At 50.8% G+C, this 27,802-nt stretch overlaps 1 protein-coding gene across 1 annotated transcript in view; it reads left to right on the forward strand.

Moving 5' to 3' along the window:
• PAPPA2 (pappalysin 2) overlaps nt 1–27,802 on the forward strand; it is a 123,560-nt gene that overhangs the window by 85,501 nt on the left and 10,257 nt on the right. The window contains exons 14-20 of the mRNA XM_014943322.1: nt 2,349–2,520; nt 5,087–5,264; nt 8,224–8,437; nt 15,316–15,484; nt 16,208–16,340; nt 17,670–17,779; nt 21,067–21,138. Of these exons, the coding sequence (XP_014798808.1) occupies nt 2,349–2,520; nt 5,087–5,264; nt 8,224–8,437; nt 15,316–15,484; nt 16,208–16,340; nt 17,670–17,779; nt 21,067–21,138 (1,048 nt within the window). The remainder of the gene's footprint in view (nt 1–2,348; nt 2,521–5,086; nt 5,265–8,223; nt 8,438–15,315; nt 15,485–16,207; nt 16,341–17,669; nt 17,780–21,066; nt 21,139–27,802) is intronic.

Consider the following 27,802-nt stretch of genomic DNA (forward strand, 5'->3'; position numbering starts at 1 on the left):
TGCCAGGTAGAGGGTCGGCTGAAGATAAGCGCTGATGGCAGCCAAGCTAAAGGGATAGAGACAGAGAGAGAGAGAGAGAGAAAGTCAGTGATGAAGAGGTAACGGCCCCCTTGCTAAACCGAAGCTTTTAATGGTCCCACAAGACCTGGAGACTGTCTGGTCCAACGACTAAGGGCTAAGAGCCAAGCCTTGAACACACGGATCTTGGATCTGTGGCACACCAGGCTACATCAACCCTGACGAGGTCATCTGGATCACATGAATGCTTCAAGCCAAACAACTGAAAAAAATTTATTTTTTCTTCTTCTTTTTTTTTTCCTTTTTTTTTTTTTTGTGTCGTTTGTGGGATTTCTAGCTGTGCATCCTTGGCTGGAGAGGTTGAGCAAACTCAAGAGTCAAAGGCTGCCTCTGCCTCCCCTGGGTGAAAGGCAGAGCACAAAGACTACCAGCAGCCCTGTGCAAAGGAGAGAGCAGAGGGGGAGGCATTGGGGTACCCCTCACTCCTTCCTCTCCCACCTACCACCTGAAGCACCTCTGCCCCTCCTTCAGGAGGGCTGCTGTCACTTTTGTTTTTTTGCACTGGTACCACTAGATAAAAGATAAAGCCTGACCCCCAGAGAGCTGGGGCATTTTCCTGTGGGAGCTGTTGTGTCAATTCCATGTCTTGGCTCCATTCCACCCCAGGTAATTAATGCACTGGCTGCATTTCACTGGTGGAGACCATAGCCCCCCTGGCTAGCCCCCCTCTTCACTGTGGGGCTATTTGTGATGCTTAATTAATCAGGACCAAATGGCTGGTCCTCGGTGGGGAAACTGATGTGGTGAGGAGGGGGTTGCTTCTTCCCTGGGGATGGGTGAGCTTTACTGGGACCTCTTGTAACTTGAGTTTGGTGCACAGGGGAGGGTAGTTTCTCCTTTTAGCTGCATCACACCTTGGTGGCCGCAGCTGAGTCTCTAAAGCTGGACAGGTGTATGTTGAGATGATCTTGATCCCAAGGAGCCTGCTGTCAGCGTGCACAGGCTTGAAATGTTGTGTAAGCCTGTGGAAAGAGCAGAGCTGCTAAAGACCATCAGAGCAGAGTGGAAAGGTGACTAGAGCTGGGTGGAGGAGGCAGCTGCAGCATGTTCAGCTTCTCCCTTCCACCACAGGCTCTGTGGACATGAAGCTCGGGCAACTATGCTGCTGGATCTGGGGGATACTGTGTGTAGTTTGAATAACATGTCATGGATGGTTCCCTAGTATCTGCAGAGGTTTCTTCTCCAGCTAGGCTTTTGCTTGCAGTTGGAGAATCCTCTGTGCATTCTCTGGTGTCTAATACAGGGTTTGACACACCTGTCATCCTTCTATCAACACAGGCTTTGAAAATGCCTCTTCATCTTTTTCTTCCCTGACCATCTGCTGCTGCAAATCTTGTCTCATTTGCACTGAGTGAAACCGAGGCGTGGACTTAAAAGTTACCAGGAAGGAGAAACACCCAATGTTACTGTTGGCTTTGTTGCCTTTGGAAAGTGCAGATCTCTTGCTGTCTGTCCCCACACACTTGTGTCTGGGACACATCTGTGAGCAGAGTATGTAGGGGAGAACACACGTGAGTGGCTACAATCACGTGTGAGTCTAATGGTGTACTCCCTAAGGCACCACAGAGCAGTTTCAGGAGGTCTCTTGCCACAAGGTCCCTGGTGTACAGTAGGATTTGAGCATGTTGGAGATGAGAAATTTTCATGTGGTAGAGACCACCTTGCTGCTGGATAAGCTACAACACTCTCAGGAAGATGCTGCATTACCGTTCTTTATTCCTTGTGCATTCAGGAATGCTGCTTGATAGGACCATCTCTGTCACTTTGGCCCTGGAGTTGTGGCCATACTGGATATGTCACCTGACTGCCCTCTCCCCATGATATCCTTCCTCTTGCTCCCTTGGTCCACCTACAACAAGCACCACCAGTCCCTTTGGTGCCAGGTTGTGTGCAGGGTCTGCACAATGCAGCCTGTACACCCTGGGACAGAGGAGCTGGAGGAGCTCCACCAGAGAGCACCGATTTTGGAAGAGGCATTGTTGGGCCATGCCTCCTTTCATCAGCTTCTAAGGACATGATGGTCTGTGGAAAGGTGTGGGCTGGGGTTGGGCTGAGATCCAGCCAAGGCAGAGCTGGGAAAAAAATCCCCTCCTGGCATCATTGTTAGGAGGCTTCAAGCCTGGAATAAGCTGGGACTGGGGGAGAGGTGTGTGTCTCTGTAAGTGTCTGAGATCCACTCAGCATCCCACGCAAATGTCACCCGGACAGAGCCCCTCCTGGCTGCATCAGCCCCGAGACCTGCTTGCTGATTCCTTCCCTCTTCTCCATAGCTGTGTCCATGGTGCCTGTGCAGGATCAGGAAGCTGCACGCGGCCGATGCTTGCTCATGCTGCCACCCTCAACTGCACCTCTGATGGCCCGAGGCACATGGCATGTACCGTCACCTGTGAAAAGGGCTTTGTCGTCCGCTCCGGCAATGGGAAGAGCCTAGGCTCCATGCAGGTGAGTGGACCTCATGGTGGGGGGTTGACCTCATGGCCTGTTGGACGGAGTGATAGTTAAGAAATGTTTAAACACCCTGAGGTGGTTGGAGTAACCCCAGGACACCTTGACCTCCAGCCCCAAACTCCTCACTCGACGGCCCGAGGCACATGGCGTGTACCATCACCTGTGAAAAGGGCTTTGTCGTCCGCTCCGGCAATGGGAAGAGCCTAGGCTCCATGCAGGTGAGTGGACCTCATGGTGGGGGGTTGACCTCATGGCCTGTTGGACGGAGTGATAGTTAAGAAATGTTTAAACACCCTGAGGTGGTTGGAGTAACCCCAGGACACCTTGACCTCCAGCCCCAAACTCCTCACTGCTCTTCCAACGAACCTCAGCCCAATGGAGGTTCTGGTGCTGGACCTCCATGCCAACGGCTGGTGGTCCTGCTCTGGGGACCTCTCTTCTCTCCTTGCTGCAGTCCTTCTAGCTGCTTGCAGACCACAGTGCTGCCTGCAGACCACAGCTCTGCTGGTGGGCATAAAGCCTCTGCAGGGAATGCCTCAAGCCAGGGTGATGCACTTCCACAGTGGAGAAGGTATACATTTATCTTCTCCAGACTGGCATTGCTGGGAGAGTTAAGCATCACTGGGACGCTTTCTCTCTTAAAGCTAAAGTTAGTGTCTCAGGAAAAAATGAAGTCATTGCAGAATGACTATATTTAGAGGCAGCTGACAGCACTGAGAGCTTTTCTTCCTTTGTGTTATGTTGCAATAATGCTGCCCCATGCCAGTGGGGCAGCGCAGAGGTCACCATGAAAGAGTTTGTCCTGCTTTCCAGAGGGCTGGGGGATGCCTCGTAAAAGCCACAAGCCAGCACAGCTCTTAACCATTGACTGAGGAGACCTGGAACTGATGTGTCCTGGGGAGCTGAGCTGCCTTGGGTCTGGGCAGTCACCTTGGCAGGGTCGTGGACACAGTGTGTCCCATCCTTAGCCCTTTCCTGGAGGGGGAACAGGGTCCTGAGCAGGTCCCCATGACAGCCTGAGCAAGAGTGTGAACTTGCATGGTGTGGAGACAGATGGAGGTGAGTCAGGCCATGTGAGCATGATGGACCTCTCATCCCCTTGGAGAGTTGCAAGGGTTCATAATGCAGGCAGGTTTCCCATGCTGAAGGAGTGGTGGGCACTGGGAAGTGCACTGGGGCAGCTGGGGATGCACCTCTCAGCCCCTCATCATCATGGAGGTTATTAATTACAGGGTTACATGGCTCTGTGGGCCAAGGCATGCCCAGGGAAAATGAAACGTTCCCATTCTCCTCTGAAATGAAACCGTGCAAAATAAATCTGCCTCTTGTGACAGTCTTCTTGCATTTGGCAGCGAGATGGGAAACTTCTGGACAGAGCTTCATCATGTGGCTGTCACAGCAGATGGCAGCTAGCAGGTGCCATGCCCTAAACCCCCAAGTGGTGTTTCTGGTTTGCCTGCACATCTTGAGGCATTTTGGAAAATTGCATACCGGTCTCCCCTAAGCATCCTCTCCACCTGGTTCAGCTACACTATGATCCTGCTGCATGCCCAAGAGTACCAGATACAAATTTAGTGATGTCCTCCAGAGCCCTACATCCAGGTTCAATCAAAACCTGTTGGCTGGGAGGACAGGTCACACATTGGTTGGCTGTGAGGACGAGCAGTGTGGTTGTATTCAGCCAGTGAAGAGACATCACGAACAGTTGAAAGACACCTCTTTTATCTGCAGCCCCTTTCTGAGGACTACTGGGCTGGAGTTAGTGGCCTGGGAGTGTAAATCATAGATCAGTTTGGGTTGGAAGGGACCTTTGAAAGATCATCTAGTCCAACCCTCCTGCCATGGCATTAGAATATGTTGCTCATGGCACGCCGTCATCCATGACTCTGTTTTGATGAAGTCTGTGGCACATGTTGATCATATTTAGTGGTGGGACTACAGGGGGTTAGGTTTTCATGCAGTCCTCTAGCTGTGTAAGAGGGGCTGTGTAATTAAGATTTGTGAATGAGGTTATATGAACCTCTGATTTCAGTGGGGTCTGTGGGCTGAGGCATGAGAGAATCAGCACGTTTAGGGATAAACAGTCAACAGGAGAGTGGCTTGTCAACAGCTGAAGTAAGACTTGATCTTGTAGGTGAGAAAATAGCAGCATACAGAGTTGGGAATAACTTGTAGCTCAGGAAGTTGTAGTGTATCTTGAAGGGATTTTTTTTTTTTCTCCCTTGATGTGCTCTGGCACTACTCAGACAGTGGCATGAATCTAGTGTTTTCTGGAGGCAAACACTTACGGACCAAGCATTAGAATGTCTCTTGTGCAAATGGCTTGCCTGTTACCTCAAGGGCCATTCATTGCTTTCAAACCCCAAACATGACCCCATGAACGGGTAGGGGCTTTGTGACCCGGTGTCCAGAGTGGGGAGAAAGGGCACACGGGGGGAGAAAAAAATGGGGAAAAGCTCTCCTTGTCCTGAAACCTAGGTCAGCCCTTTCTTCTGTGGTGGCAAACCAGTAGATTAAGGCTCACTTGAAGGGATCTGATGGAGTCTTGCTTTCTCTGCAGCGAGAGGTGGTGCTGACATGCAGCTCGGGGCAGTGGGACAGATCTGTGACTTGTGAGCCCGTCGACTGTGGTGTCCCTGACCAGTCCCACGTGTACTACGCTGAGTTCTCCTGCCCTGAGGGGACCACCTACCCGCACAGATGCTCCTTCTCCTGCATCCATCCAGCCAAGCTTCAAGGTATGGTCTGGAGTACTGAGGAATTAAATTGTCCTTGTTTGATGCCACCTTTACATTCCTGTCCCAAACTGTTGAAACAGAGCATTGCAGTTTTGAATTTCCCAGTTATCCTGGCTTCTCCCAGCCAGCTGGGCTCTTGAGAGACCTCCCAAAATGGTGGGCCTCCATCCCATTTGAACAAGGACACCATAGTGTGGGGATAATTCCTTCTGACTCCCATCCCTGGGCTGGCAGCCATTATCCATCCACTTCAGGGCGTAGGGATGTCTTCTCCTGATAGCTGGTGAGGTCTGGCAGCCTCCAGCATTATGGTGACGAGGGAGGCAGGAAGCGTGCCGGCAGCCAGTGCGGACAGACAGAGAGGACTTCAGAGAGCCAAAAGTGGCTCAGTGCCTGGTGGCTGTGGGGAAAATGTGTGGTTCAGGAGTCCTGGGGCTGCATAAAGCTGCAGAGACTGATGCCCACAGCTGCAGAGCAGTCTGGGAGATGTTCACTACCCAGACGCACAGCAGTTCCCCAGACACGCCACGGCCTGGCTTTCATTCTGCCGACTCCATCAATAGCCACAGGAATGTTTTTAAGCCAAGCCGGAGAAAGAGAGCTACTGTTCCTGTCTATAGAAGGCTGAGCTGGATGAGATTTCGGGGCTAATTACCTTGACAGCTTCAAGCATTGGGACTTTATGTGAGTTTCCACCAGCGCATTTGCTCTGAACAATCACATACAACAAATCATTTTAATGGGTGCCCTATTTTATGGAGACATTTATAGCTGAAACGTATGAAAATCATTTACTTTTTTCTTTTTTTTTTTTTTTAAAAAAAGTTAAATCTAAGGAGCAAAAACTGCAGGGAATTAAGGTCTCATTTCATGATGGGGTGGGGGGGAATGCCAGCAGATCCCCAGCGTGAGCTGATCAAAGGGTAGCATGTGAATGACGACTCGACAGCCCAAATTCTGCAAGAACCCATGCCTGTTGCCTTAGGTGGGTCACCTGAGGGCAGGGCTTTAATCTGATCTTTCCCTCACAGCCACCTCTTGTTCAACGGGAGGTTTGCCATGGGCTCCTTTGGTGGGAAGGCATCCCCTTGATGGAGCGCCCTGGGTGACTTCCAGCGGCTGACACGATGGCTGGTGGTGCTCAGCCAAGGCTGCTGAGCCATGAGGGTAATCTCACAGAGGTCCAGCTGACTCGGCTGAGCTGTCGATGCCGGGACGTGTCTGATGCTTGTTCTCCCCGAAGGCTCACATCCTTGTGGGCAGGCTCTCCAGGCTAATAAATGCTAAGAATAGGCAAGGAAAGGATGACAAGGCTGCATGGTGCTCAGATGGGGAGAGACACCCTCAGCAGTGCCAACCCGCTGGGAAGGCAGGCACTGTGTGGAGGCCTGGTCTTATCCCTGGTCCAACAACAGTTGTAGGCAGAGCAGAGATCTCATAAAAAGAAAGAGATGCTCAAAGGGAGCATGGAGGCAGTCTGGTCACACCAGGAACCTGCTGATCCAAACCCCTCAGTAGGAAGAGCCCCATTCACTTCAGTGCAGCTTTTTTTTTCTTGCTCAGCATTTCCCAGTGAACCATCCATCATTGACACAATGTGGCTGATGGAGTCCTGGACACTCACTGCAGGCACCCAGAGCTGTGCAGTTTTGGCCACCCATTAGTTGGGTCAACTCAACCCCCTTTTCTCTAGAGGGACAACAGAGCGTTGGGCTGTAATAGTCAACCCAAGCCTCTAGTTATGGGTGGTTTGAATTCCCAGTCATACCAATTAAGGTTCCCACATCTGTCCTGCTGGCACTTTCCAACTTGTGGAGTGTGTGTAGGCAAGCTGCAAAAAGCACCTGGGGAGAATGGAGATAAGCTGAGCTAAATATGGCAGATAGCTGTCATACACAGAAGCCCCCAGCCCACTGAAAGCTGTCCTGAGACCTCACCAGTGAGGGGACAGTGCAGCTTTTTTTTTCTTGCTCAGCAGTTCCCAGTGAACCATCCATCATTGACACCACGTGGCTGATGGAGTCCTGGACGCTCACTGCAGGCACCCAGAGCTGTGCAATTTTGGCCACCCATTAGTTGGGTCAACCCAACCCCCTTTTCTCTAGAGAGACAACAGACCGTTGGGCTGTAATAGTCAACCCAAGCCTCTAGTTATGGGTGGTTTGAATTCCCAGTCACACCAATTAAGGTTCCCACATCTGTCCTGCTGGCACTTTCCAACTTGCAGAGTGTGTGTAGCACAGCGTTTGACAGCTCGTAAGGCAAGCTGCAAAAAGCACCTGGGGAGAATGGAGATAAGCTGAGCTAAATATGGCAGATAGCTGTCATACACAGAAGTCCCCAGCCCACTGAAAGCTGTCCTGAGACATCACCAGAGAGGGGAAGTTTAAGGGAAAGTTTTGGGGAGATTTGCAGAACAAAGATTCTTTCTCTGTTCCCTAGAAATTGGCCGTTCCCCACTTCTGTCTGTATTCAAGGAATTTGGTTTCTACCCCAGCCTGGAGTCATAGAATCATAGAATTGCCCAGGCTGGAAGGGACCTCCAAAGGTCATCTAGTCCGACCCCCCCGCAGTCAGCAGGGACACCCCCAACTAGACCAGGTTGCCCAGGGCCTCGTCGAGCCTCTCCTTGAATATCTCCAGGGAAGGGGCCTCAACCACCTCCCTGGGCAACCTGTTCCAGTGCTCTACTACCCTCACAGTGAAGAACCCTCTCCTAATCTCCAGTCTAAATCTGTTCCCCTCCAGCTTGAAGCCATTTCCCCTCGTCCTGTCACTGCAGGCCTTTCTAAACAGGAGTCCATGCAATGGAGTCCGTGGTTTTCATATTTGTTGTCTCTCTTGGCGTCAGTATCCACTCTAACAAGAGGACTTCTTCTGATTGCTCTGAGCTTCCCTCAGCAGGACTCTATCCGCAGGTCAGCTGTAACCTCAAATGCTGCTTCTCTTTTGGGGTCAGGATCAAACCAGTGGCTGATGTGCCTGGAGGATGGTCTCTGGTCACTCCCCGAAGCCTACTGCAAGCTGGAGTGCGATGCACCTCCTGTGGTGGCCAACGCCAAGCTCCTGGTCCCACGGTGCCTGCAGGGGAACCACGACGTGGGCTCAGTCTGTCGCTACAAGTGCAAGCCTGGATACCACGTGGCTGAGAACGTCGTGGGCAAACCTAAGAAGTAAGTCCGTGGTGGATCTGTTATCTCCATTTCCTTTTTTCCTCTTCTCCCAACGTGAACAAGAAGGAGAGGTGATGGTATGCTGGCAGTCTTGAAGAGCTGATTTGATAGGCAGAGCAGCTTGGTCTGGTCATGCAAATTTCTTAAGATACGAGAGGTATTCCCTGGGTTTAGGTGAATAGGTGGAAATAGGTTTAAAAGAAAGCGGGTGGGAGCAAGATGGAAGCTCCTGATGCATTCATGTGTACGGTAAGTGCCTTAGCCTAAATCGTGTGAATTTTCCCATATACCTCAATGTACTTGTCAGTTGCTGAAAATTAAGCATGTACAGAAGTGTTTGTGGACCCCCAGGTGACTAGATGTAGTAAGATGCTGGTAGATTCCTGGAGCTACTGTCTTACCAAAAAGTGACAAAACATAGACCAAGACACTGAGGGTTTTGAGAATAAATGACTGCCTTTCGTCATGGTTAACGTTTTACCCCCTGCATGTCTTGGCTAAATTTAATCTTAAGCATTAGCATTTCAATTGGAGAGGATTTTTCCCGATGCTTCGGGGAAAATTTCCTGGTGATCCTCTAGCCCTGTGCTCAGCCAATATCTTGATGCTGGGGGGTAAGAAGCATTTTGTATATGATGCCTCCAGCTGAAGTCCCCATTGGGTATGGTCACTAAAGATTCCCTGGCACTGGCAGGGTCCTCCCCAGAGTTCTTGATGCTAGCCCAAATCAGGTAATTATGTGCTAATTGTTTAATGCCCCCTTCCAGTTTTAATTGGATGCAGATTTCATCTCTACTTTGCTCTGGGGTAGGGTTGTTGTGCACTGGGAAGCAGTTGCCAAATTTCTTGCCTCGTAATGAAGGAAGTGGTTTCTGTAAACAGCTTTTCACAGTGTTAGGAGCATTTCTTGGGCCAAGGGGAGCTAAGCAAATCATGATTATGGCCACGATCACATAGACTTCTTTGCAAACTGCGGAGCAGCTTGCGTGCCTGTGGCATTTCAGGCACTGTACGTGCAATCAGATCAATGCAGCTCGCAAAGTTAGGCCATCTCAGTCATGCTGCAGCAGCTGCTGGTAAGAAGGATGCCCTCTTGGAGTTCCTGAGGCTCCTCTCATGTGCACAACTTCCCTATGGGTCTGAACAGCCTGTGAGACAAGTCAAGAAAAATCATGCAAAATGGTTTGTGTTTTCATAGCATTGCATGTTGACAAAGTATTTTCATATTTGCTGTTATCATTACTACTAATTTGTCTAACATCTTTGGTAGAATACAATCCTGTTACAGTAAACAAACAAAAAAAAACATTAACAGAAGCAGAAACTTAGAATCATAGAATCATCTAGGTTGGAAGAGACCCTTGGGATCATCGAGTCCAACCATCTACCCTACTCTACAAAGTCCTCCCCTACACCATGTCCCTTAGCACTGCATCTAAATGTCCCTTAAACACAGCCAGGGATGGTGACTCCACCCCCTCCCTGGGCAGCCTGTTCCAATGCCCTATCACTCTTTCGGTGAAAAATTCTTTCCTAATGTTCAATCTAAACCTCCCCTGTTGGAGCTTGAAGCCATTGCCTCTCGTTCTGTCACTAATTACCTGTGAGAAGAGACCAGCACCAACCTCTCTACAGTGTCCTTTCAAGTAGTTGTAGAGAGTGATGAGGTCTCCCCTCAGCCTCCTCTTCCTCATACTAAACAGTCCCAACTTCATCGTTTTCTTATCATACCACATTAACTGCTGCATGAGTGGCCTGATTCAAAGCATAAACCTTTCCTTGGGAGTGTAAATGCCAGTGTACCATCTCGTCTGGAGCTCTGTGTGTATACTCAGCACCAGCACAAACCCCTCAGCATGTGTAGTGAGCAGCAGCTACTAGCCAGTAAGTGGGCCAGTCGATTGCTGGAAATCCTTCTGGTGTTTCAGCCCTGGCAGGCACAAGATGAAGGCTGCCAGAGTGAGGGGTTGTTTTCTTTGTTCAGGAAAGTTTTGGAGAAAGCAAGTTGTTGAAGAAGGCATTGGAGAACTCTGGAAGGGGGCAGGTTGCTGATGTGCCAGTGAGGGAGCAGAGTCTCAGCTGATGGTTCAGACATCAGGTTTTGGGGTCTTCTGACGTATTTCTGGGTTCTTTCTGGGTTCAGCAAACTGAGTTCTTGATCTGTTGTCTCCTTGTTGTCCATCAGCCCTGCAAGCACTAGCCTTGTTAAAGGGTTAGTGTCATACAGATGTTGATGGGCATAAGAAAGCAAGACTTCTTATGCGTACTAGATATTGGACAAAAGTCAGGCATGATCCACAACTGACACTGAAGACTTCCCATGGCAGCTAACTAGCCCAACCTTGGAAACAGTCAGGATCCCTTCAAATTATTCTTCTAGCTCTAGCAATCATAACATTTTAGAGGAAAATGCTAGCAGGAATGTATTTCCTCAGTTGAATTTTACTGCAGGGGCAGTAAGGTTACTTAGAAGGCTCCTGCAGTCTTAGTTGAAAATAATTTCCCATAGCATAAGCATCTGTTGTCTCAGAGAAGATACTTTTATCTATTAACATGAGTGGGAAAGGCCCTTCAGAAATCACTGCTTGTCAACAAGAGATCCTAGAGGAAATATTGATTGTGTCATCAAGATCCTGCCAGAGATTTCTTGCCTTTCTGCTGGCAGGATCATCTGACTGACAATGTTGACACAAAGGGTAAATCTTCTTTGACTCTTCCTAAAGGAAATCTGTTTTCAGCCTGGAGAGCCCACATAACAGCCTGGTTTCCAGCTGCCAAGCTATTTCACATCGAGCCCCAAAGTAACAGTTGACAAGGGGAACTTAACGTGTGCATTTGTGCTTTGTGATGGGAGGTCTCTGGTTTTGGGCAACTTCTGTCCAACGGCAGCACCAACCCTCCCACCTGGATTGCACAAAGCAATGAACTGCCGAGGAGCAAAGTTTGGCATCATCCAGGCCTGAAAGTCAGAGGTCAGATACTTCGAGGAAAATGGGCATCACCCCTGCAGTGGTCCCTGCTGTTGCTTCCACCACAAAGTGCCATCTTAAGCAGCTTTCCAACAGGAATATCTAGGACATCCTATAGAGGAGCACTGTGATGCTGGGTGCACGCTCTCGGTTTGGGGACCAAAAAGGTCAGACCCTGCAGAACAGCTATTTCACTTACCCAATGCAGGACGATTCTTTGCAGAGAAAAGATCTTGAGATCTCAAAGATACTTCTGGGGGGGGGTTGAGCCCATTTTGCTAGCTCGAGGGAATGAAGTGAAGATGAACCATGCATTGAGGTCTTTTCAGGCAACTTTGAAAGTCTCATACCTGCATTTTGACCAGAGATCACAGGAGTTATGAGACAGCCAAGCCCCCTGATGAGCTTCCGAGGGAATGAAGTGAAGATGAACCATGCATTGAGGTCTTTTCAGGCAACTTTGAAAGTCTCATACCTGCATTTTGACCAGAGATCACAGGAGTTATGAGACAGCCAAGCCCCCTGATGAGCTTCCATGGAGGTGTCAGCCCGTTCACCTCTTCTTCCTGCTGAAAGACTATGGAGACTATGAAAGAGGGAAAGGAGGCAGGAGCGTGTGGAGGAGAAAACAGGCTGGAAGGAATTAGCAGACTAGGGGCTGGAAACAGATTGGAAAGATTGCAGTGGAAAGCAGGACAGCCTAACCCAGGAGCATCAGAGTGTAGCAGGGCACCAGGCCACTGTACATTTGTGGTGGGTGCAAAGGCATGGGGCGCTCACTGCTTCTGCCCACATCTGGCCCCTTCCAGATAAAAGGCAAACACACGTGCGGCTGAGGGAGCCAAGCAGCCAGGTAAAGAAAACACAGGCTGTCAACCGGGCTCCTGTGTCACTTCCACCCCTAAGGTCTCTGATGAAGATTTACAGCCCAGGTTGCCCAGGCTGTTTGGAGTGCAGCAGTGGAGGTCCTTACAAAGCTGATGTTGCTTTCTTTCAATTTACTGGCAAACCTCCTTGCTTCCCCCTGCCTATTCTTTTTGAAGCTGTCAGTCTCCTGGATGGGAGATGAGGCTTTAGGCTCATTTATCACAGTTCCTGTACAGCAAACCCAGTTTCCCCCAAGCTGGCCACCCCAGTACACGGCTGGATCCCGGCCAGGCTCCTGCGTGCTTAGCTCCTGGAGCCGGGTTGAATGCTCATGCCTTCATGTCAGAAGCAGCCCTCGCTGGCCTCAGAAGTCTCCCCTGCCTCCTCTACCCGTTAGGCATCCGCTTGCCCGGTTGGAGGGGGAAGCTTTGACTCTGATTTTCCTGGCTTCCTTGTTAATCCTCGAGAAATGCCGCTAACCCAGATCAGAAGAAGTCGAGGAGCGGGGTCTGGAAATTTCAAGCTGCTATGAGGTTGTGTTTTTTCATATATATACATATGGTGGTTTTTTTTTTAAAAAAAACACAACCCTCTCCCTTCCTTTCTCCTTGCCTTAATATAAACTGCTCGCTTCATACGTGCAGCAGTGGTCCACACACCACCTTCTACCCTGGGGTCAGCCCAGGCTAGCCCTGTTTGAAGTTCTCCCACATGGATGCTGGCGATGGGGTGAGCCTCCAGAGAGAGGTGGTTTCTTCCCCCAGGTCTAGTTGGGGGTGCAGGTCGGGGGAGACATGGGAGAGACTGTGCACCCCACTGACCCCACACTGGGGTCACTCCAGCACCACATAAAGCCAAGGAGCCCTAGTGAAGACGATGGGGCTCTGAACCAGGGTGTGCATCTGTGCAAACTGCAGATCCCATGGCATGTCCTCTCCATGCTCGGCCCCTTTCTCAAAGTCTTCCCTCAGCTCCTGGGCAAAGGCCCTCTGCTATGATTCGGAGGAGCAACAGGGAGGTGCAGTGGCTGCATCAGTTATAACCCAGTGGCCATGGGGCAAGTGAGAAATAGCATGTAGCTGGGATGGTCCTGGTCTGTCAAGGAGTCTTCTCAGTGCCTGAGGCACTGCTTTGCACCACCAGTTTGCTCCTGTTGCCATAATGCCACCAGCTTAACCCCCAGTGGTTTACCCCTTGCAAGTCGTACAGCTGAATCACAACCTGTGTGTCAGGCAACTCACAAAGGGGAAAATGCTGCCTGAGGACCTGGACGTCCAACACGGATCAGTACCTCCTGGCATGCATGTTCCCTTGCCTTTAAATGTGGGCAAAGCAAAGTGATCAAACAGATGGCAAGGTCTGACAGGGACATCTTCAAAAGGTGGTGACCATCATCCCAGTGGAAAGGGCGAGCAACCAAAACAGTTAAATTAGGGGTGGGCTGAAACCACAGATGGAATCCAGAGTTGCTCCTCCTCAATGCCCTTCCAAAATAGTATGTAGTTGCAGTTCCCTTCAATCAATTCAAGGATGCTGCTCTTGAGGTGACTTTGCAGCGTCACTTGCTGCTCAGGTGCTCACACCGTGGCCACCCATACTCCTGGAGTGGTCTGGTGGGAAGATGTGTGCAAAGCTCTGTGCCGGGGCACCTGTCACATCCAGTTCCATCTCCTTCCCTGTCTGCTTCTAGGTTACCTGCTGGACTCTGAGTTCACCACAGCAGGAACCTGCTATTCCACTTATATAGTCTTTAGGAAAAACAGATGCCTCATTTCTGAAGGGAGAACGGGAATCTCCAAGAGCTGCAAATATTTTAAAAAGATGAGAATGGTTTCAAAAAGCTCTCAAATTTCTCATCCAGGAGTTCCCAGCAGAAATATAACGGGAATGGCCACTAGCTCCTGCCCCAGGTCTGGCAGTGGGGTGCAGATGGGGTCCCCTTGCCTCTCCGGGCTGCGTGACCCTGCACTGTGTGTTGGGGGGCAGCCAGGTGGCCCTCATGCAATGTCTGCTGCTGCTCAGAACAAGGGGTAATTTAGTGCCTCCCCCCAGGGGTTTCTCAAACCTAGTTAAACTCCCCTCCACATACCTGTGGCACGCTATAAACTCCATAATGTAGTGCCCGAAGTCCTGCCTGCTGGCACCGGTGGTGGGAGAGGGCAGGGGCAAGCAGCTGGAGCAGGCTGTCTAGTAAAAGAAGGACAGGAGGTAGGGGGAAGAGAGTCTCTTTGAGGATGGAGCAGTCAGCACTGGCTCAGGTAAGGCTCATCAGCGCTGTCAAAACCTGTGTGTCAAAGTCCGAGGTTGTGGTGACATATCTTCTTCTGGGAGAGCAGTCCCCAGCCAGCCTGATGCCTTTGTGGGGTTTTGATGCCTCTATGTAAAAGGTGGGGTGTCTCTCTCTTGCTGCCAAGGACAGGAGACTGAAAAGCCAGTGGGCTCCGCTCTTGGACTTTTTCTTCCTTTCTTTTTTTCATCATTTTTTTGGCAAAGTAGTTTGCGACTGTGCTGTTTTAGCAGCACAGGATGGTATTGGTCTGCCGCACTACGACAGCCCCTCGGCGAGAACAGGATTGACAGATCTGGCTGGAGTACAAAGAGGAGGCTCAGGAGTTAGCTGGGTGCAGGCCAGCAGGATTTACTGGTGGAGGCTCACTTCATCCAGCAAAATATGTAGCTACTGGCGGTGGGACAAAGCAGCCCAGGGCCCACGGGGGCTGTGGGGCAGAGGGGCATGATTTAGGGGGTTCACAAGAGGTGGGGAGCAATGAGGTGGTGAGTGCAAGGCAAGAGCATCCAGGGCTCCTAAATCATTGCAATCTCCCAAGTGAGAGGAAGAAAAGGTCTTGGGTTGAACATGGGCTGTCCCTTCAGGAGAACCTGCCCGTGGTGAGGGGTGGGATGGCATGGGAGAGCCCCACACAATCCTTGGTTGTGATCCAGGAGAGCTAGACTGCTCCTGCCTCTGTAGCATTCTTGGTACAGCCAAGGTGGGGTTTGTTTGAGGTGCTGCAGCCCAGTCTGCCATCTGTGTTTCCCCAGGAAGTTCCTGAAGGTCCAGTGCCTGGAGACTGGGCAGTGGGAAGAGGGCCGCTGCATCCCCGTGGTGTGTGAGCCACCTCCTCCCGTCTTTGAGGGCATGTACAACTGCACCCAGGGCTTTGAGCTGGACAGCCAGTGCATCCTCAACTGTGAGCCACGGGGACAACAGGTGAGTGACTTGGAGGAGAGGTGGAGATCGGCCAAGGGTTGTGGCTCATCGTACCTGAAAACATCAGGGCTTCCTGCGCCCCACTGTGCAGAGGGGCCCTGTGGCATCTTGGCCACCCCCAGGGCCAAATACCCATGTACTACCAAACAGCAGGTGCCCTGCAAACCCAAAGCTTTTCTTGCTGGATACCACCCACGGCACGGAGTGCACCATTGCCTGGGAATGCTCTCCTTCTCCCTGGTGACCCTTTCAAAAAGCAGTGGTCCTAAGTAAGCCTGCTTGTCTTGAGTGAAAAGGGTCAGAAAGCAAAAGCAGAGGGTTTCCAGAGGGTTTTGGAAGCTGCTGTGAATGATGGGCAGCCTTGCTGCAGCAGGCTTGCTCACCAAGAGGCTTGCCTGGGGATGGAGGCTTCTGCCAGGCTCTTCCTCCCGGGTTTCGCATCCAACCTGCTGGAAGGGTGTCTTCAAAAGAAGTTCAATTAATTCCTTCTGGTGGGGTCCAGCAGCAGCTGGAAAACAATTTGTTTTCTGGTCAGTAGAGCAAAGCACACGTAGGCTGGACCAAGTGGCTGCCACCCAGCTGCCTCAGAAAACTTCCCTCTGGACTTCACTGGCAGGAGAAGGCTCCATGCATTTTGGTCTGCCCGGAGCTGGGCAGTGGCCAGGCAGGGTGAGCCACACCACTGCTGGTACTAACACTGGCTGCTCTCCCTCTGCTTTGCAGGTTCCCATCATCTGCACCAAGGAGGGCTTATGGACAGAGGAGTTCAAACTGTGCGAGAGTTTACGGGGCACCTGCCCACCACCCCCGGAGCTGAATTTCTTGGAGTACAAGTGCGAGCAAGGACACGGCATAGGTGAGGGAAGATGAAACCCTAAACAGAAAACCAAACTTTATGTTGACTCAGCTCTCCTGGAGAGTTGAAGGTCATGATGACTCTTCTTGTACTAATCCCCACTAAATCTATGAAGAAACTCCTATTTTCTCTTCCATCCTCTTTCTAAACATAGAGCCAGGGACAGCATTAGTCTTGCCCATGCCCTGGTTGTACCCATGGGCGAGACTCAAAGCTAGAGCTGGCTCCAGTGTAAGCATCTCTCTTTTCATAAGGAGGGGGGGCTTGTCTATAGGGCAAACCCAGCCCTTTGCAGTAATTTTTCTAATCTCCAGATTAGAAATCTAATCTCCCTCCGATTCCCCTGAGGTCCCTCTACTTGTTACTACTGCTGATGTTTGCAGGGTTATTGTGGCAGGTCCTAGACAAAAGCCGCAGCGACAATAGCGTGTAACAGGGCATTTTCACCAGATGAGGGACCACATAATCCATTTCTTTCTCCACGACTTGGTCACTTTGTGCTTTCAGGAAAAGCTGCAATGCTTGGTGGCAGTCGTTGCATTTTGTCTGGCATCCCGCTGGACAGGATGCTTGAGCAAAGCCCATATCACTGAAGCAAACACACCAGACATCTGGGTCTGATCAAAATAGACCAAGGAAAATCTAAGGGCAGGGTCTGCTAAGGTTAAGGTTTGGACAGACCTGATGTGAGGCTGGGGTTAGGGCTGGGATTTCTAAGGTGTTTTTTGCAACTTTATTTCTTCCTAGGTGATAGGAAGGCAGTGGGAACTCAGCATGGTAAAAAAACTATGAAAGATGCTTTCTAACATCATCTGGGTCTGATCAAAGTAGGCCAAGGAAAGTCTAAGGGCAGGGCCTGCTAAAGTTAAGGTTTGGACAGACCTGATGTGAGGATGGGGTTAGGGCTGGGATTTCTAAGGTTCTTTTTGCAACTTTTTTTCTTCCTAGGTGATAGGAAGGCAGTGGGAACTCAGCATGGTAAAAAAACTATGAAAGATGCTTTCTAACATGTCAACAAACATTCCATGGCATCTAGGTCAGACTTATTTACATGCTGGATCCCATTTCCTGCCATCAGGGCTGGCTTGATGCCTCTTAAGCCATGTTCAATTTTCCTCTTCTCTGGGACAGAAGAATTGGCCACCCTCCTGTAGGCTGTTGCATAATTAAGGATTTGAGGGAGGAGTTGTCATCCCAAGTTGGGAGGGAAAGGGTCTCCTCTATGTCCACCTCTACCCTCGGTGAGGAGCCTACGCGTTTGGGTCTAGTGGCCTCCTGTAAAACACCATTGCCTTGATGAAGTCCTCAAGGCTCTCTCTCCTCCGGCAGGTGCTGTGTGTGTACCTTCCTGTATCATACCTCCCAGTGACCCTGTCATACTGCCCGAAAACGTAACTGCTGAGACTATGGATCACCGTCTGCAGCCCACCAGAGTCCAGGTAAACACTAGGGGGGTCACTGGCAGCATAGAGGGGAGCCCCCCTCCTCGCTATCTGTTTTTTGGTTTTTTTTTAAATGCAAAATCTCTTTGCCTTGGGTGAAGAAGGACCCAAGAGGTGATCATCCCCCTGTACTTGGCACTGGTGAGGCCTCACCTCAAGTACTGTGTCCAGTTTTGGGCCCCTTACCACAAAAAAGACATTGAGGTGCTGGAGCGGGTCCAGAGAAGGGCGACAAAGATGTTGAGGGGTCTGGAGAATAAGTCTTATGAGGAGAGGCTGAGGGAGCTGGGGTTATTCAGTCTGAAGAAGAGGAGGCTGAGGGGAGACCTTATCATGCTCTATAACTACCTGAAGGGGGGTTGTAGAGAAGCAGGGATCGGTCTCATCTCCCAAGTCACAGGAGATAGGACAAGAGGAAATGGCCTCAAGTTGCACCAGGGGAGGTTTAGGTTGGATATTAGGAAACATTTCTTCAGTGAAAGGGTTATCCAGCATTGGAATAGTCTGCCCAGGGAAGTGGGTGAGGCACCATCCCTGAAGGCGTTCAAAAGACAGGTTGACATGGTCCTCAGGAATATGGTTTAGTGATTTTTTTTTTACTGCTTATTTCTTATTTACATTTTTGTCAGAGTTAGGTTGATGGTTGGACTAGATGATCTTTAAGGTCCCTTCCAACCTAGACGATTCTATGATTCTAAGAAGGGTAAGACTCAAAAAGACAAGCAGCATAAGTGACCAGATGAGGGTTGGCTGACCCTCTTCAAGGAGCTGCCCAGGCTGCATGCTCTGGAGGTATCTGCTGCTCCCTATAACCAGGTTCTGGTGCCAAGGTCCTCCTCCCGCCTACCACTTCTTCCTCCTCTTCCCTCCCCCTCCCCTGGATGCTACTGCACAACCTCCTGCTCTGCCGTCCCAAAGTTCAGCACAAGTTATCAGCTCCCAAGCCAGCTTTCAAGGACTTGCAAGATACCACAATGAATGAAGCTAAATGGAGGAATCCCCCTGATTTTTCAGGGTGTGCTGCATGCCTAAACCTGCTAAGCTCCTGTTATTGTCAGCCAGTGTTCTGGGAGAGCAAAAGCCACCCCTGGCACAGCATGAGTCTGGGTCCCTGACTACCTGGCAGCGAAGATGCAACCCCAGGCAGGCATCTCCTGCCAGGGAGGAAGCAGGGCACTGTCAGCTGAAAGGTGTCTCCAGCTGCCAGGACCCACTGCTGCTGGAACGGGGGAGCCTTTCCCTCCCCATCTCTTACTCATTTTGTAGGCAAAACAGCTCAAATAGCTCAAATAGTTTGGATCCTCGCGGCACAACTTTCCCAAAAAGCATCTCTGCCTGGGTAATATTTCTTAAAATAAAAACGAGATGCATGAGGAAGGAGATGGAACAAAGAAAAGCAAACAATCTTCCCAGGAGCCAGTGCTCCCATCCAAATGCTTTCCCCTCCTCCCGGGAGCCCGCAGGAGGCCCAGCGTCGTGCCTGTGGATACTACTGTACGTCGCCTTGAATCAGACCCACGATGGATCACTGCCGGGGGGCGGTGAGGACGCCCGGGGTGTGTGGGATGGTTAAGCACGAGCCTTGGAAGGAGTCCTTGCCTTTGAGGGATCGAATGGCTTGGCCCGTCGAGGCGGTGGCGTTCGGCTTCCCTTTCACCGCCACTTGTGGGCTCTTGTGCGAGGGAGGCATTTTGCAGAGAGGAGGAGGAGGGAGGGAGGGAGGGAGGGAGGGAAGGTGTTATTTTAAGAAGTGGCTCTCCCCCTTGCCAGGACCTCTCTCCCTGGACTGTCTTGTTTTCCTCTCTGCCCCGGCTCCTTCCTCTGCTCCCTGCTTTGCTCCTCCAAGCCTCCAACAGCTTGCCCTTCCCAGGAGTTTCCATGTTTGTGAAGTGATGGAGAGGATGGGGTGAACCACACAGGGAGCTGCAGAGGCCACTCGGGGATGGCGTGGCCCTGTTTTACTGTCAGCTCTGGTTGCGTGTTTGTCCCTTATTTCCAAGCCTGGAATATGAGTATACTAATATGAATATGCTAAAAATGCCATTCAGGTTGCTCAACAACCACATATGAAACATCCCAGTAGGGTTTGGATGAAAACATGCTCTGGGCTGAGCAGGACTCAGCTAGCTCAGCCAGCATCCCCAGCTTCTGCCCCATCTGACGGCGGCACCCTCCGGCTCTGCCTTCCCTGCGCTGGCTGAGGATGGCTAGGACCTCATCCTGGCCCAACCCCATAATGGTCTCGACTGAACGTGCAGTAGAAACACCTGCAGCAGGTCTGCATGGGCAGAGCTGCCCCATCCCCAGCTGCCATGCCAGCTGGGAGCGCTGGAGCCGGTCAGCCTGCTGCTACACATTTCGGATGGGAGGCCAGGAGAAAAAAAACATACGTGCCCCTTTGTGCGACTCCACCGCTGTGAAGGGCATCCTAGGACACTTTCACAGTCCAGCCGTCATTTTATGGGGCCTCAGATTTCAAAGTCTGCCTGAGCTTTACAAGGAGGAAATTGCATGTGCGGTGGGGCTTTTCTTCCCTCCGTGTAATCATGAGTGCTCCCCACAAACCCCCGCTGAATGAGCGGGACAACGTGTTCCAGCACGGTGAAACCGAGCCCTTCACATCTCGCTCTTGTGTCCAGTTGGCTGTAACAGCCGAGTTTGAGCCTCGTAAATACCACTGATAACCTCAGCCCCACAAATGAACGTGAGTCTGGTGTATCTGCTTCGGGTCAGGTCTGGGGAGGTGAGTCCTCCCGGGACTCACTCAGAGCCTGAGAGGAGGTCAATCAGCAAATTAATGCAGGCATTGAGTAACTGGCTAAGCCCCCCATCCTGTACGAGTGAGGAGCTGGTGAATCCAGCATCATGCAGAGAAGTAAGTGATGGCAGACTTAGCCTGTTGTGGCCCCGGGGTGGCTTCCTGCCAACAGCAGCTTGTTGGCCACCGTGAGGTGACACTGCCAGCCAAACCCACTTCTCTGGTGGTCCCTGCCATCTCCTTTTGTCCTCTCTCGGTTGTGCATCCATGTACATCTATGTGTACATACATGCACGTCTATCTAGCTTCTGCCTTGAACAAGGTACCCTGGTTTGGGGGTGAACCAGATGCAGCTGGTTGGGTTTGATGGGGTTCAAAGGGTTGGGTCTTGAGGGTGCCCCTGCTGTTCTGCGCCGCGATGAGCAATGCAGTGTTGTGGAAGACTCTGTACCTTCAGAGAGTGTTGGTGGCTGTTGCCCTCCCTCTGCTGCCTTGCCTAACAGCTCTTTTCTCCTTTCCTCCTCAGCATATCGTGTGCACGGGCAGGCTGCGGTGGTACCCAGACCCCTCTGTCATTCACTGCATCCAGTCATGCGAGGTAAGACCCCCCCTGTCCTCAGCACGAGCCGGAGAGCTCCTGGCAATGAAGGCTCACTCCAGCACAAAGCTGGATGGCTTTGACTTTATGTTTGCTTTGAGCTGGGCCAAGGCTTGCTGGCTCGGTGGAGACACCAGAGCAAGCATCTTTGGGTATGGTTCCCCGCAGCCAGGGTGATGCTGGGGAAGGAGAGCTGCAGAATAACCCATTTCCTTCCTTGCCTGCTTCTTCTTGGCCAGCCCAGGAAGAATGTTCTAGCAGAAGGATTTCACTGGCAAGGGGTATCCCCAAAAAGCCTGTGCTGACTCCAAGCCTGAATATTTCCTTAACCAGAACCGCAGTTCTAGAGTAACGCGGATCCAGAAAAGCCCTGTGTGACTCACATGTCCAACCAAAACAACTAGGATTTCCAGCCTTGTACATGCAAAACAAACCGCTCCTGAAGAATCTGCAGACAAAGAATTCCTTGCAGAAATAGGTTTGCTGCTCATTTTGCCTTGAATAATGACCAGGCAGGAGAAAATCATAGTCAGCCTGGAGTCAGTTTGCAAAGGAAATTAAAAATAGGCAGTCTTTGTCAAGCAATAGTTGTTATTATGATTGAAGATAAAAGGAAAAAGTGGTGGGGTATTTTGGAATGTTGTATGCTGAAAATTTGGGATTTTTACCAAAAGGAAAATGTAAATGAAATTTGTACACCAAAAATAGCTTTGGGTTTTGCTGATTTCTTTTTATTTATATGCTCATTTCAATGCAAATGATCGCTTTTGCTCACCGATCCTGCCTAGCTCAGCTCTTTGTCAGCTGAAGGGTGGAAGAAAGGGCCATGTTGCACGGGGCATGTCCCCAGGAAGGAAATGTTATGGTCAACAGAAGGTGCGGCTGTTGTTTCCCAAACTTGATGGCTGTGTTGTGTGTCTCTACTGCAAGGCATGGGCAGCAAGCATAGGTGAATGAGGTGCTGCATGCTAGAGAGGTGTTTGATGATTGAGTCCTGATCCTCCAGTGTTTTGAGAGTTCCAGGTCTTTCTAAACCACGTCTTTTAGCCCAGTTCTGGGGCAATGTATTTGAAGTAGGATGCGCTTATGTGGAAGAGCAGTCCAGATGGTTGTGATGATCCTATCTGTGGTTCTCCTGCTAGCAAGGGGAGAACTCGTGATCTCTAGGAGTTGAACCTTCCAAAAAAGAAGTAAATGGGGTGTGAGGTGCTCTTCCTTCACTTCCTGTGCAGCTCAAGTTGAGAGAAAGCTGACACAGGCATGAGTATGCTCCTATTCGCTCAGGGTACACCAGACTGACCACAGCCTTTCCTCCTCTCTATGTATGGTTCCTGCACCTCACCTTGGGTCTGTGTCTTCAGCAAGAGGTCCTGTAGGGGATTATGAAAAATGCCATCTTATCTGTGTGTGTGTGTGAGAGAGAGAGAGACAGGGACCCAACTACCTGAAGTCCCAGCATCTCACAGTAACAGTCACTGTCTTCTCCTTGGCCACCCAAATATGTTTATGGTCAATACGACCACTTTCTGTTCCTGGATGCTTGTCATCCTCTTTTACTCTTAGAAAGCAATCCTAGACAGCAGTCTTAGCATACAGTAGGTTAAGCAAGCCAAAATCTCACAGTGTCCTACCAGAGGATGGAGAGTCCATGCTCTTAATCACCATTGAAGACTTTTTAATGCCTTTTCTGCTTTCAATTAATCTTTCATCAGAAGCGACTGAGCAGTACATACTCCTCCTGCTGACGTCTCACCAAAGCCCTGCACAAAGTTTCCTTGTGCCGAAAATGTCTCTTTTGATAGGACCCAGGACTATATCTGTTATATCTGCAGTTGCATCTGTCTGGCAGCTCAGAGTGATCCTGAGGTCAGCAAGTACACCCAGATCTTTCTCTGTCTCCTTTGTTTCCAACTGCTGAGCTCCAAGCTAACAGCAGATGTTTTGCCATCAGTACAAGAGCTTGCCCTTCAATTTTATACAAGTGAATGTCACCCTGTTTCTCTCTCTAGTCCTTCGGGTCATCTAACTATTCGTCAGATATCCTGCTCCTCCTCTGTGGAACAATGCCTTCTTCCTTGTTAGCAACTTTGTCAGGGCAGGCCTATTTTTAAGGTCACACTCAGTCACTGTAATACTAATGAAGATTCATCCTCAGATAGTTTCTTTCACCCTGATGCTCTCCTTTTAGATACAGCTCACACCCACCTCCTCCCTTTTCTCCTCTTCCTCGCTTTTCATGTATGTGTCTTTGATTATTGTTTTCATTGGGTTTTCTTCTACGATGCTGCACATTGTTATGGAGTGATGCACCAAGTCTGCCTAGATAGCACTTTTTCACATGTGTTTTACAGTAGTCCTTGTCTGGCCATAAAGAATAACTCTTACCAAAAGCACCTCATTCAAAACATTGCTCAGCACTGGGAAGAAGGGAGGTATTACCAGTCCCCTCCTCTGACCACAGAAAATGCCCTGACTGTTGTTTCCACCTCATTCGTGATGGCTTCCACCCTCGTTCCTATTCCTCTGCCCCTGCAGAACATAGCCCCTGCTGGGTCTGAGGTGGTTCAGCTTGACTTGCCATGTCCGTAGGATATCTTAGTCCCAGGTTCCTCTTCATCTCACAGTAACCCCTCACTGGAGGCACTCCCTTTTGGAACCCCAGCTCCTGCTCTCCACTGGGCAGTGAAATGCTGTTCCAGAGGACTGTTCAGGTCACGTCAGGTCTGAGTCACCCCTCAGAGACGCTGTGGTCTCTCCATTGACTGCCGAGCGCGTGTTGGATGAGGAAGCTTTCTCATCTGGATGCCTCAGCGAGGGGAACAACCCTATGTAAGAGAAATCCAGGACACCTGGCTGCTCAAACCATCGGTGGAGTCACTTCAGGCTGGGGCATGGCAGCAGTAGCCAAGCCTCAACCTCTGCAGCCTCAGCTGGAGCCCTGCCTCAGGTTGGAAAGTTAGGTGGCCGCGCAATGGCGTTAGAGCGATTCTTGCTCATCTTTATCGTACGCTGGCAGTGGATCAGCCTGCCTGCTCATCCTTCTCGCTCCTCTCTCTGCCTCCCTTCTCTTTCCATTAATCTGATTGTCCATCTGCCTCCCGGTCTCTCGCCGTGCCTTGCCAAGTTCCCCATCCTCGGAGCGCGGAGGCACGTAGTTCAGTGGGCGAGGGAGGGGAGGGAGGGAGGGAGGGATGCAAACCCTTCCAGGAGCCCGTCAGGAATACGAGTTAGCACTGAGCGTGCTTCGCCTCTCAAGGGCCAGCGGAACATCTCATCCTCTGCCATCAGTAGAAAAACAGATGGCAGCACCGGTGGGGGGAGGGGAGATGAGGGAGTTTAGGGCTAGGTGGAGAGGGGAGCAGCGGAGGAGAGAAACCCCTCCTCCCCGCTGGGGTTTGGGAGGAGATGCTTGTGGTCCTGGTGGTGTGCTCAGCTTCTAGGAGGGAGTTGTTTGTAGCATCTGGGGCAGGTTTGTCCCCAAGCCATCCCAAGGTGACCAGCTCTCAGCTATCCTCCTCCTGCTCCCAAGAGCAAGTGAGGCTGTTGGCTTCAGAGGAGGAGACATCATGTACAGTGAGTCAGGCTGCTTCCTTGGACTATTCCTACCATGGTCCAAAACAGTCCATGCATGAGTGTGGCCAACATTGGCAGCTCTAGAGCACCTCCTAGTCTGCCATGAATCACCAGCTCTGCACCCCTCTATCTTCCACAGTTGTGCAACATGCTGACCTTGCCCCCACCTCCAGCTCTGTTTCCTCATTGCACGCAGGGAGCAAAGGGTTAATTGCAAGGGATTTAAGGCAGCATGCTTTGGACAGACCACCAGTAGGCAGAGCTTCAAACTGGTATGGTAGGAGTTGGACAAGAGCTACTCCAGCTACGATCTGCCTCGTAGGGTAGCAATTCCTTCCTGGTGTGACTCGGTGGCTTTCTCTGGCTGTGGCTGGCTTTGCTGTGCTTTGCTCTGAGCAGACCTGCCTGCACGCTGGGGGGAACAAGCAGAACCTCGTAGGGTAGCAATTCCTTCCTGGTGTGACTCGGTGGCTTTCTCTGGCTGTGGCACTTTACTGTGCTTTGCTCTGAGCAGCCCTGCCTGCACGCTGGGGGGAACAAGCAGAAACTTTGGCTTGAGGTCTTTGCTTCATGTCCTGAGTGAAGATGGGCCATACCAGAAAGCTGTCGTGAGCTGCTGGGAATTTCTCAGGTCTTCCCTGCATGAGGACGAGGTCTCGCTGCCCTTGCTTGTGCTGCTGGTCATGTTATCGTGATCGTAAAACACTAATCTGTTCCCTGTTTTGTGGTTTTCCTGAGGTATTACAATGGAAATGATGAGATAGGGACCGAAGTGTGTTTGTAGTTGCAAGTTGTTCTCCAGCCTCCCGATCCAACAGGTAGTCAAGGACCCTGATGGATCCTTGGCTCTTCCCACCAGCATGCACAAAACCCTCGCTCGGCACGTCTGTGGCTTGTGTCCAGAGTTTATCAGCCAGATTTAACTCCTTTGAAGACATACACAATAGGGACGATGGGAAGTCTTGTCTAAAATCTGGATCCTGCTGTGATGGGAGACAGGGTGCAACTCGCTCCCTGGGGAAAACACTGCAGCCAGAGTCTGGCTGCAGGCAGCCACCTCTGCTCCTCACCGTTAATGGGGCTGAGGACCCTTGATTGTCCCTCCTCCCAGACCCGGGAGCTCTGATTTTGTACCATGGCAAAGCTCTGCTCTGTAGGAAACCAGGCAGAAACATTATGCTGGTGGGATGCTCCGCTCCAGGGAAGAGATCCTCTTCTGCTCTCCTGGGACTTAAAGAAAATGAAGGCTACAGGCACCGCAGCTTCTCCAAGGAGACTCTCTCCAATGAGAGCAACTAGGTATCTCAGCATGGCCAGAATTTCAAGTCACCCTCTTGTAGTGCTCACATCATCATTATCATAGAATCATAGAATGGTTAGAGTTGGAAGGGACCTTAAAGATCATGCCCTGGGCAGGGACACCTCCCACTAGACCAGGTTGCTCACCACCCTCACAGTAAAGAATTTCTTTCTAGTATCTGCAAGAGGTGGAAGGCAAGACGAGGAGCTCTTCTACATACCTGCTGGGTACATTTTCATGCTGCTCTTGGCATGAGCAGCATGGGTTGTTTAGCGTGGGATAAAGCCTTTCAGGGGATGAGACTGAATAAATTTATTCCTCTTCCAAAAATCTCCATTGAGGCATACTTTTCCTAATCTGGGAGAAGATCTCTGTTCCCTGCACGTATGTGGAGTGTCATTGTAGAAACCTCATTTTCTTAAGAGACAAAGCAGATGGAGGGAAGAAAAACGATCACACCCCAGCATGGTGCAAGGACAGGCCTGCAGGGACAGGCTTAGAGACCCCCAAAAGACGGGAGCCTTTTGGCATTGGTAGGACCACAGCATCCAGACTAACCTTTCACCAAAGAGGTGGAAACAACCTCAGCTCCCCCAACAGATAGCTGTGGAGGCTGGCCTGCGCTTGGGTTGTCTCAACCTATGGCTGCTTCTCTGCCCTCTTCACCTCAGGTGCCACCCCTCCATCCCTGTCCATGTCCCACTTTTCCCTCTCCTGGTGGTCACAGTCGTGCAGCCAGTGACACGGACAGAGGGAGCGGGAAGCCACTGAAAGCACCCGCTGAAATAAAAACCAATGAGCCGCTTCTGATGATAAACAAACATCCCCAAGCACAGCTCAGCCAACTCCTCTTCCACCACGAATGTTCATTCCCCTTCAGCTCCTTCATCCCTCATACGTTGTTTTTCTTTCTGTTTAAGATCTGTAACAAGAACTTGGCAGAAACCAGATACAAGTGGGTCAGGAGGCCCTTGTGGTTTTCAGGGCTTGTTTTCCATAACCCGTTCTATCCTGCAACATATTTTGCACAAACGGCTTGGCAGGAGATCTAATCCATGGCAGCAGGCAAGCTGCTGAGGGCAGGATCACAGGCTGGTGCTCGTGGCATGGGAAGTCCTGGCTTCTCTCGTGCGTGCAGCAGCAGCCCTGGGAATGGTCAGGGCTGGGGACCCACTCTGGGAGCCATTGTGCTTGCCAGGAGCACTATCAACATATCGCATCTTCCTGTGCTCCCCTCTGCTTGTTCTTCCCTGCTTCTGTTTTTCTTCTCCTGTTTTCTTTCCTTCTCTTCTTTTTGCACTGAGATTGGGGTGCAAAAAGGATGAGGCTAAGGATCCCACCATGATCACGGACAGAAATGTTTTTATGGAAGCAAAGACGTGTTCTGATGTGGTGTTCATCTACACCAGCTTTCCACCCCTTTCTTCACTCTTGTCCCCGTGGACTCTGCAAAGCCTTTTCCAGCTCACTGTCTGCTCGGACAAGGAACAAGGCACGGATCATAGAATCATAGAATGGTTAGGGTTGGAAGGGACCTCAAAGATCATCGAGTTCCAACCCCCCTGCCCTGGGCAGGGACACCTCCCACTAGAGCAGGTATCCCTAGATCAGGATGGGGGAGAAGAAACCCATCCCTATTCAGTAGCCCAAAATGCCACACTTTTGCTGCCATTTCTGCAGCAAGAGTGTGTTCAAATCTGATCTTGGCTTGGGACACAGAAGCACTTTCAGACACCATGAGGGCAAGGACCTGCTCTCCTGGTATGGTCCTCTACAGCAGTGTTCAGGCTG

This window comes from Calidris pugnax, unplaced genomic scaffold, assembly GCF_001431845.1.
Source record: "Calidris pugnax isolate Ruff unplaced genomic scaffold, ASM143184v1 scaffold63, whole genome shotgun sequence".
Lineage (NCBI taxonomy): Eukaryota > Metazoa > Chordata > Aves > Charadriiformes > Scolopacidae > Calidris > Calidris pugnax.